Source organism: Poecilia reticulata, linkage group LG2 (genome assembly GCF_000633615.1).
Source record: "Poecilia reticulata strain Guanapo linkage group LG2, Guppy_female_1.0+MT, whole genome shotgun sequence".
Taxonomy (NCBI): Eukaryota; Metazoa; Chordata; class Actinopteri; order Cyprinodontiformes; family Poeciliidae; genus Poecilia; species Poecilia reticulata.
This window is the reverse complement of record NC_024332.1, coordinates 15,430,937-15,440,716: the sequence shown is the minus strand read 5'-3', so window position 1 is coordinate 15,440,716 and position 9,780 is coordinate 15,430,937. Positions and strand designations below refer to the sequence as shown.

The window sequence follows — 9,780 nt, the reverse complement described above, 5'->3', positions numbered from 1 at the left end:
TGATGGAAAGTTGAGTGGAAGGAAGAACAAAAACTGTGATAGAGGTGTTCCAGCAACACTGGTTATTGCAGTCTTGAAAGGATTTCAAAACAAAGTCCATTAAGCAGTTTGGTTTTCATGCTTCCCTCTGCTGACAAGTTTTATGAAAATGTTGATGTCCGACAGCTCAGTCTAAAAAAACTAAAACTAATTGTACTAATTGTCTTCTTATAAGTTTATGATTTTCTGAGAAACTGAAGATTTATGATTTTCATTAGCTGAAAGCCACAATTGTCAAAATGATGAATTAATTAGGTTTAGGGCAGCCATTATGAGTGTAATCTAACAAACCGTGATAAATTCTAAATAATATGTTTACTTGAAGAACTTTGTCCCATTTTATTCTGTTACTTCGTTAAACTTAATTCTTATTCATGTTTATACCATTTTAGCATCATGTTTTTTTCTTAATTTCTACGCACAAACAAAGACAAAAATATCAAATAAACACAAAGTAACTATATCAAACAATACTTTGAAATTAGATATTTGTCTAGCATGTTTTTCATGTGAAAACAACTTTTTTTTTTCTGGCTAATGTCAAACATTCAACTTCTGTCAAAAACTTTTTGAGATGAAAACCCTCAAATGATGATCATTTAAACTGGCAGGAAAAATATTTTATGTGAAGGTTAAAGTGAAATAAAACAGTAAACATGCCGAGACCTTACCTCTGCTCTGGTTGTCGCAGTCTGGGATGACAAACACATTCACGCATACAAAGGTGAGCAGCGCCCTCTGCAGTTTGGGACTGGGAGTGTAGAGCAGAGGGCCGAAGCAGGTGGGATCCCACACCTGCAGCTGGTACGAGTGAGCAGTCAGGACATCGCACACACCCAGGAACGCCTGAGGAAAGGGAAAGRTTAAGAAAGAAGGTGGGAAGATGTTTTTCGGCCTGCTTCCCGCTGTACCTGATTCTTCACGCTGTGGTTGCAGTGGRAGAGACACCGATAGCTCCTCTCACAGAAGAGACGCAGCTGGAGCCTCTGGGCCACAGCTTTCTCCTAAAAAAAACAACAACAACAAAAAAACACATTGCATCTCCAAAGTTTTCCAGAGGAATCACAAAGCTAGAAAAATGCATCCACGTTTCCAGACAGTGGAAACAAAAATCATGTAGTTTTGCATCACCAGTGAAAATCAATGGGGATYAATTTTTCCCATTCAACTGAATCCGTATGTGAAGCTTTCATTATATGTGACCTAAAAATATCCTCAATAAATCTAATTTTAATACCTAAAATGCTTTGAAATGGTGTACCATCTTCCACCCAGACAACAGTTCAAATACATGATTTAAAAAAATCTAAATTAACATGGAGTCCAGGCCCATGATGTGTGCATTTAAACTTTACAATTAAAATAAAGAATATAGAGTAATCACAGCCAAATAAACAGCACAGYATTTTTCTTGATGTACATTTTGAATCGGAGAAAGAAAGTTCCCTACTCATAACAAGTCTTCACATACAAAGAAGTACAAGTAAACTGCTACAGTGAAAGCAAGATTCAGATTGATCATGGATTTCATGATGCAGATGTAACTCACCCTGCAAGTTAGAGTTTGGCTGCTCGTACTGAGGGACCACAGCATGGCAAACGACATGCACTGCAGTGCCTCCTCCAGCACCTGTGGAAACAACACCTGATCAGAGCGAAGCGCTGAGAACAAAAACCATTAAAAAGTGTCTACGGTGATTTAATGAYGGTACCTCTGGCGGTGGTCCTCCCAGGCTGCCGTTCTCCGTCAGGAGAGGAGACAGCAGCTCAAACACGTTCCATYGGCTGAGGTCATGACAGCTAAAACAACGCAGACAGAGACAGGTTGGACCAGGATCGATCTAGAAGCAGCTTACACTAAACTGTTGAGTTAGCTGCGCGTCCTCGTCGGCCAAATCTCACTTGTGGAAAGCTCTGAGTTTCTTCAGTGTCGCTACAATTTGACTCGTCTCGYMTTCCTCAGCAGAAAAACAGCCGCGCTGCATGAGAGCGGATAAACAGAAAAACTACAGAGTTAGGTAGCATTCACTGTTTATTTCACAGAAAATGAATCAATTCTACGCTTATGAACAAAACCTAAGACTTCTCTAATTAAATTATTGGAAAAAATTTGAGGCCTGTCAGTTACACAGATCTTCCATTTTCTAAAATCAAGTAATTTTTGGAAGTGTGAAGAGTTCCTGAAAAAAAAATTCCACTAAAAAATTCTGTATTTTTTATTCAAGGCTTTGTTTCAATATAACTAGATCGGCTCTAGTTAGAAATCCATAAAATGTAGACTTTCCAAACTGGACCGGAATATACTACTCTCAATGCATATCCTTTTAAATGTTATTTTTGGAGCGTTTAATGTTTATTTTGCATRTCAAAATGTATGTAACTTTAGTATAAGATTTAATCTGTTTTTGATAAATAAAAAGAAGGGTTTCAATGCATAAAACAAATGCATGTGTAATTGATATCCTTGATCTAAGAAAGGTTAGAGTAGAAAAAAGCTGTAAATTTATAAAATAAATATATAAATTAACTAATTAAAATTTGTGTGCATTTATCTGATTCAAAACACAGACGRATAAATCAAACTGGAMAAAGACTCAAGTTGTGATGTGGTGAATTAAAGATAAATGATAACTTAAATGCGTGTTCAAGCAAAAAAAAAATAAAAATAATAATAGTAATATTTTTCAGGAATTCAGATTTTTATCTGAAGTCTGGAACCGCAAACATTTTCCCATAACACGTTTTCATTTTTTTCCCCCCATACTTATCAAGCCCTGGAAAATCATAAAGCCCAACTTGTTCCAGACTTTCAAATACTGCGTAGGAACCTTGAGCGCACATGTTGGCCACTGCTTGCTTATCTCTTCAGAATCAAAATTTGGCAAAAGTATGGAACTAAAAACTGATGACAGCTCGTTTGAGCATAACAATTTTCCAAAAAATATATATTTGGCTGCACAAAGGAGAACCGAGGCGCCTACCCTGAGCGACTCCCCCATCGTCTCTGTCAGTCGGTCCACCCAGCACTGGACCAGAGAGTCCCGTGAGGCTCTGGCCGCCGCGGCCCAGGCTGCGTCATCGCCACACAGACTGAGGTATGTTCGAGCGGCTGCTTCCAGAACCGCAGGGCCCGAGTGAAGGTCCAAAACAGCTGCCATCTCTGTCATCAGGCTTGAAACTGACTGCACAAATAGCATCATACGAAATGGTTATGAACTATTTTTGTTTGGTTATGYCATCAACTAAAGACACGAAAACAAAAAAAAAACAGAAATGATATTTGATTAGTTGTCTTCCTAAAGCTCCTATTGTTTAATTTTTCCATGTAATTTTACAAAAAAAAAAAACTATCGATACTGAAAGTCAATACAAACAAAACTTAAGAACTCTGCAGTGGATTGACAAGATGAACAAAATCGGATGTTGTTTAAAAGGTAAACTAGAAACACTTTTTTCCCCATTTCAAAAATAAGTTACTTTTTTGTTTTTTTAATTAAAACTCACTTATCACGAACTGTTTTAATATAAGAAAAACATTGCAGTTTAAAATATTTTATTATACAATATTAATCTGGCTACGATGTAGACCTCTGTGTTTTTAGCCTCTTGACTGTCTGGGTGGAAGTACTGAGGAATCCGGATCAGGGAAGCAACAGTGTCGCCACTACATGAAAACTGCAGAAACACAATAAAATAATTCACATTATTATTATTGTTATTATTATTTATTTTTTTACCACATGGAGTGAACTGAGCTTATTGCATGGACTGCTGCATGTGGTGTAAATACCTTGGAGAGTAACTTGGGAAGCACAGAAAACAGATGTTCAGTGAGCTTTAGACAGTCGTCAGCTTGAATTTTCTTTTCTCTATTGTTCATGATCTGTTAGCAAACAAAGTTCAAATTTAAAGCCGTAATGTTTGACCAGATTAAAAGTGAGATATCATTCAGCCTTCTTTTTACCTTCTTGGCCCCGCTCCTCCCTACCAGAGCCGGCCCCTCTGTGGCCTGACGCACCGACGCAACCAGGATCTCCACAATCACCGCTTGTTCTGTCGGACTAAAACCTACAACACAAAAACACCCACGGTTTGAGTAACACCTGTACAATACATCAGTAAGATATTGTAAAATCTTATGAAATTCTGTAACTACTGACAAATTTGAAGAGTTTTCTTGCCCCCCGCCCCCTAACTCACACACATGCTTTCCTACCTGAGCTGTTCTGCAGCAGTGCAGCTGTGAGTGTGGGCCAGTCTTTCAGCAGAGACCCACCACAGTCCCAAAGGCTGTCCACCAGGTAAACGACATGCTTGTGGAGCTGTAGGTTTACATGATTTAAAAAAAAAACAAAAAAACATCATCCATTAAATATGAAATGCAACAAGCATTGTTTTTTGTAAACTAAAAGATGTAAAAACAACTCGTCACCTCAGCCTCCTGATAAAACCGCAGTAAAGCTTTAAGTCGGTCAAACATCTGTCGTTTTCGCTCGTCCTCTTCGCTCCTTTCATCCTGATTATCAGAGGTAGGAGCTGCAGCACTGAGGATCCTTAAACAGACCAATGGCGTTTCTTGTTTTTGTCAAAACAAGTAATTAGTACATTTAGCCAAGCGACGGAGGCATTTTTACCTTGAGTAGAGTAGCTCCCCTGCGGTGGCTGCGAGAGGCCGATGAGAGGAGTAAACAACCTGAAGGAGCTGCTTGTAGTCCTCAGACGTCAGCACATCGTCTGTGGCTCTGGGAAGAGAAGGATGATGATGAGGGGGGAAAAAAAGCAACAAAAAAAAAATGGAATCAATATTAATACAACTTACCTGGAGATTAGCACCAATAGTTTCATGGTCTGTACTGCCACCTCATTGTCCTTATCTAGCACCATGGAGATCAGTCGATTCTGCCACACAATGAGACGGAGAATGAGCAATGACGATAAAGGACGCTTGGACCTCAAGGAGTTATATGGAMATTTTAACTGAAAGCTTTGATCAAATATTTTCATAGTTCTTATTGAAATRTATCCGGGGATTTATTTTAAATAAGAACTAATATTAAATATATCCCTTTCAAAAGTATTGACCTCTTAAACTTTTTTTTTATGTTTGCTGCTTTACAACAACAAACTCTAGTCATGTTTTTATTGGTATTTTATGTGATGGTTCAACATAAAGTAGTGCAAAATTTTAATTTGAAAGAAAAAGTTTTTGTTTTTTCTTACAAAATTAAAAACATTGAAAAGTGTRGCAAGTATTTGCCTCACACCTCCATACTGAATTTATACTGAGACTAAACTATACACACAGATTGACTCTACCCACCAGTTAACACAACTGATTGCACTCCATTTTATTTAGGGGAATCACTTTTTATATTTTTAACTCGTACAAAGCTTTCAAAGTCATATTTTTCTTTCAATTCCACAGTTATGTGTGACTTTCTGTTGGTCTGTCGCAGAAAAAATACACTAAAGTTTGCAGTTGTGACGCAATAAAATACAAATAAGTTCTAGGGGTGTGAATATTTTTGCATTGTGAGCCAGATACAGGAATTCACAAAAAAGCTGAAGGCTTTAAACAGGGAGCTCGTTTACCTGGAAGCGACTGATGAACAGATCTAGTTTAGGGAGCAGGACAGGATCACCGAACAGACCCTGCAGAGCTAACACACACTTCAGACGGACATCCGGTACCTGATAGGTGAAATATAAGGAGTTTCAGTTTGTTTTCAGGATCTGAAAAGCTGCTTGAWTCGCCTGTAATTAGGCAGCTGCTGACCTTATCGTGCATCATCCAGCCCATGTATTTGAGGTAACTGTCGTTGAGAAATGACGAACTGTACAGCTTCATCCACAAGCCCAACTCCTCCATGCAGACTGAGCGAATTTCTGGAAGCATATCCCTGCTCAAATGTACACAACATATGCGGAGTGTTACCTGTGGACATGAAAACGCTACAAACATTTTTTTAAAATAAAATAAATTGAAAGCGGCAATGTAAGAAGTGTTGTGTACCGATATCTTTTAAGAAAAACCCCTTTGAAGATGACGTCCATCATGCTCTCTACCTCCGCCCTCTTTTCCTGCAACTTTTAGAGGCATCAGAGGGCGTTAAAATTCGATTCAGTCACACAAAGCAAACATTCAGTCCCCCAAGCGTCTTCAATCCACAAATCTCACCTCCGAGATCTTCTTCTGCATCCTCTCCAGTTGCTGGGTCTTCTGTCTCACCGTCTTCGTCCTCTGCACRTTGTACAGCTTCTGGCTGTTTTCGATCCCGACGCTCAGGCTCAGAGCCACGCTCAGCAAAGAGCTCAGCAACTTCACCGCTTGACACACACACACACACACGTTCAGATCAAAGAGTCCACGTTAAATGATTTAACRATTAGCACATTTGTGTGTGGAAAGCCAGATGGATCAAAATCACCTGATGTTGTGTGTGTTTWTGAGGCTTTCTTCACATGTTATTTGCAGAGTTTGCATGTTGCTTATCAAGTACGTGTTAGAGTCRACTTTTAAATAAACTTTTAACAAAACATCTGACCCAACCACACAGAAGAAATTAATAATAATAATTTTTTAAAAAATTAAAATCACATGTTTTTGGCCCTGCTGGACTTCCATATTTGCATCAGCGTGCGTTTCGTCTCTTACCCGCGAGCGTGCACGTGTGTCTGAACGCCCTTACGTATGAGTTGGACAGCTCAGTGAGCAGCGAGATGAGGCTGTTCATCAGGTAGCTGTCAAAAAGGACGCTGTGCTGACACTGAGCCACCAGCACCGACACAAAGTCGCAGAACTCCGAATGAAACCAGCGACCGGACGGCCCGGACTGCACAAGTGGATACTCTGCACTGTCCTACAGTTTAGAAGAAAACAGGAAGAGGATTCTATCTCAGAGCAGCAGAGATTTGAGCATGACAAAATGACAAGTAGCATCATTATATAGTAGAAGAGTATTGCAAAGTGGTGATATTGTTGTGATACGTTTGCGTTCCACATAACTGCTAGGAAAAGATGTTTAGTTGCATACACAGCAACTCAGACATGTTTATTGCRGTTTAAATAAAATACAATCCACAGCACAAAAGGTGCTAAAATCATCTGAAGTCATCAAGATAACAGACACAACAAATCTGCTGTATAGAAAGAAAGTATGTACTGACTGCATCCATGGGCCACGTGACGGTCAGAATCCACGGAAAAGCAAGGAATCGCTTGTACTGCAGACCAACAGCCTGAAACACACAGACATCCACATCTGTTTGAGTCAGCCTCTCTTTATAATCACACAGTGGAGAGGACAGGACAAAATGTAAAGGYGTTTACCTSATCCAGCTCCTCGACCATTTTGCTCTTCACGTGCTTGTCCTCTTTACTCTGGCACATCTCTGCTGTGGCCGCGCCTGCAGAGGATGCGAAAACAGAAGGACGCACACATGAAACCGGTTCTGTGTGTCTGGCGTGTTTCTGGCTGTTGGAAGGAGCTTGAAATTGTGCATTTGTGTACRAATCGCTTGCCTTTGCAGCCACAGCATTGGATAAAGAAGCTGATGAGGTCGAGCAGAGAGGCGTCTCTGTCCGTCACRTATGCCTCAATCCAATCATCAATCACTGCCTGTCCAGGCAGAGAAATCATTGATGCTAGAACATATTCTTACTTAACTCTTGGTTTAATAGGAAGAGCTTCAATTTTCCTTTTATCTGTTATCGCCACTTTATTTTCACCTTTACTGAGGTGAAGACATATTTGCCCTCTTACACACATCGTTTGTGCTTTGTTGTCGTGCTTCAAATCATGARACTGATTTTAATATCAACCCAAGAAATGTCCTGAGTAAAAAAAAATAAAAGGAGTATTTTTTTTAAATATTATTTCAAAATGAAACAGAACTCCCCCGCTGTAGTCGGTATGGCTAAAAGCATTTCAAAGTCTGTGGGAYTCCATCCAACAAGAAAATATGGCATCCATTGGAAAGGAGACACCTGCCTTTTTTCAAACCAAAAACAACACAAAGGCCTGCATCACATCCTAAAACAGCATCTTACCTAACTGAAAATCTCTACTGAAGCAGATGTCTACCAGTAATGTATGCTGGGTAAGCCGTCTTACCTGTATGGCGCTCTTGCCCATGGTGATCACCTCAAACAGGGTGACTGCCTCCACTTGCTTCTCTTTGGCGCGTTTGCCCCGTGCCCTTCGAACGCTGCTGCCGCTGGCTCTGGCTCGTTTGCTCTTSACATTTTCCGAGACGCTGCACGCTCTTCTTCTTCGTCTCTGCATAATTACATCTTCATTTTATCAGCAATKACACAACATTTCAAATTTAAAATTCATAACAGTCTAAAAAAAAGGCGTAAAAAATATTCACAGATATTTCCTAATTTGGATCACTAAACTTCTAAAAGGTTTATAGTCCATTGTATGATCAAGTTAGCCATCACACTATTTATTTGGAAACATTTTTTTAAATGTACTTGAAATATCACAGAAATTCGCTCATATATGTGGTTGTAATTACRCAATGTGAAAAGGTTCAATTGAAATCAATCATTTTGCAAGCCAGTGTTTATCTATAAAAGCATCCCCACACTCTTCACTTTAGTTAATGAGTCCCGTCACTCTATTCTTGTTCTGCATTTGCATTTCTGCAGGAAAACAGAAGAAACCCACCACACTCTTCTGTCGGTTCTCGTTCCCTGACTCATCCTCAGAGGGACTGACAGCTCCAGAGGAGGTMGCCTCAGCCTGAGAGTTTGCACTGGAAAACAAACAAACAAAAAAAAAAAAAATCATCATATTTGATTACATAAATCTAAAAGGAAATTTAAAACTACATCAAAAAAGCGTCATCCACAGTTTTGGTAACCAATAGTTACTTTTTCTCTGAAGATCTGGATGCGGCTGCAGCAGAAGGTTCTGGTATCATCTCCTCCTTAGATCTTCACAACGGACTCACCATGATGTAATCAGAGGGATGCTTGTGCAGACAACAACGTGCGTTCGTAAACAATAACAAAAGCTCGCAACTTTGCCTCTTTCTGTAGGAGCAGCTTGGTAGTCTCAATTAGTCCAAAAATAGCAAATAAAAAAAAATCAGAGTTTAGCAGATGTAAGGTGGTTAAACTGTACAATTTATATTAAGTGTGCGTTTWAAAAAAATTTTAAAAACTAATTACCATCCGTAAAAATTTAAAGAYATACCAGTAGCTTACATCTGATAAAACAGCTACAGCACATGGCAATAAGTARATAATAACCTATAGGTGACTGTTCCACTGTCCAAACTTACCTCCATTGCACAGGTACGTGACTTTGTGATGCTGATAGATGTTTCGGTTTTAATCTGCGGCATATCAGAGTCAAATAATTTAAAGGGTTTCCTCTCATTTCCTCCGTCGTCGAACCGAGCTCTCACAGTCAAGCTATGGGACAGCCTAACTCGAGCTGATTGGCTACAAACTGAAATGCTGACACCTGATAGGCTGTTCTGAAACATAATCGTCTGTTACGTCCCTCCCGTTGCAGCTGTGGTGGCAGATGCGCGCGCCCGTCCGGGTTGGTTTTCTGCTGCCACAGCTGAGGCACATCTGGGCTAAAACATACGTCATCGGCCTTCAGTAATATGTAGGTTTACATAAATAAAAGCTAAGAGCACTATTGTTTCTGCTAATATTTTACAGAGTTTTTCGTAGCAGGATTAAAACACTGCCTGGTGTGTTTTTTAATTAAGAACTCT

At 39.5% G+C, this 9,780-nt stretch overlaps 1 protein-coding gene across 1 annotated transcript in view; it reads right to left on the bottom strand.

Annotated features, from left to right (window-relative positions):
• Positions 1–9,497, bottom strand: part of LOC103478963 (cohesin subunit SA-2) — a 15,675-nt gene extending 6,178 nt beyond the window's left edge. The window contains exons 1-25 of the mRNA XM_008433138.2: positions 9,334–9,497; positions 8,921–9,021; positions 8,715–8,802; positions 8,154–8,318; positions 7,562–7,658; positions 7,370–7,446; positions 7,207–7,278; positions 6,695–6,899; positions 6,218–6,366; positions 6,053–6,126; positions 5,816–5,939; positions 5,632–5,730; positions 4,859–4,938; positions 4,674–4,781; positions 4,472–4,592; positions 4,256–4,361; positions 4,004–4,107; positions 3,830–3,922; positions 3,628–3,714; positions 3,021–3,221; positions 1,942–2,018; positions 1,752–1,839; positions 1,589–1,669; positions 951–1,043; positions 711–885 (exon numbers count right to left, since the gene is read on the bottom strand). Of these exons, the coding sequence (XP_008431360.1) occupies positions 711–885; positions 951–1,043; positions 1,589–1,669; positions 1,752–1,839; positions 1,942–2,018; positions 3,021–3,221; positions 3,628–3,714; positions 3,830–3,922; positions 4,004–4,107; positions 4,256–4,361; positions 4,472–4,592; positions 4,674–4,781; positions 4,859–4,938; positions 5,632–5,730; positions 5,816–5,939; positions 6,053–6,126; positions 6,218–6,366; positions 6,695–6,899; positions 7,207–7,278; positions 7,370–7,446; positions 7,562–7,658; positions 8,154–8,318; positions 8,715–8,802; positions 8,921–8,970 (2,614 nt within the window). The 5' untranslated portion in view covers positions 8,971–9,021; positions 9,334–9,497. The remainder of the gene's footprint in view (positions 1–710; positions 886–950; positions 1,044–1,588; positions 1,670–1,751; positions 1,840–1,941; positions 2,019–3,020; positions 3,222–3,627; positions 3,715–3,829; positions 3,923–4,003; positions 4,108–4,255; positions 4,362–4,471; positions 4,593–4,673; positions 4,782–4,858; positions 4,939–5,631; positions 5,731–5,815; positions 5,940–6,052; positions 6,127–6,217; positions 6,367–6,694; positions 6,900–7,206; positions 7,279–7,369; positions 7,447–7,561; positions 7,659–8,153; positions 8,319–8,714; positions 8,803–8,920; positions 9,022–9,333) is intronic.
• Positions 9,498–9,780: the final 283 nt, after the last annotated feature.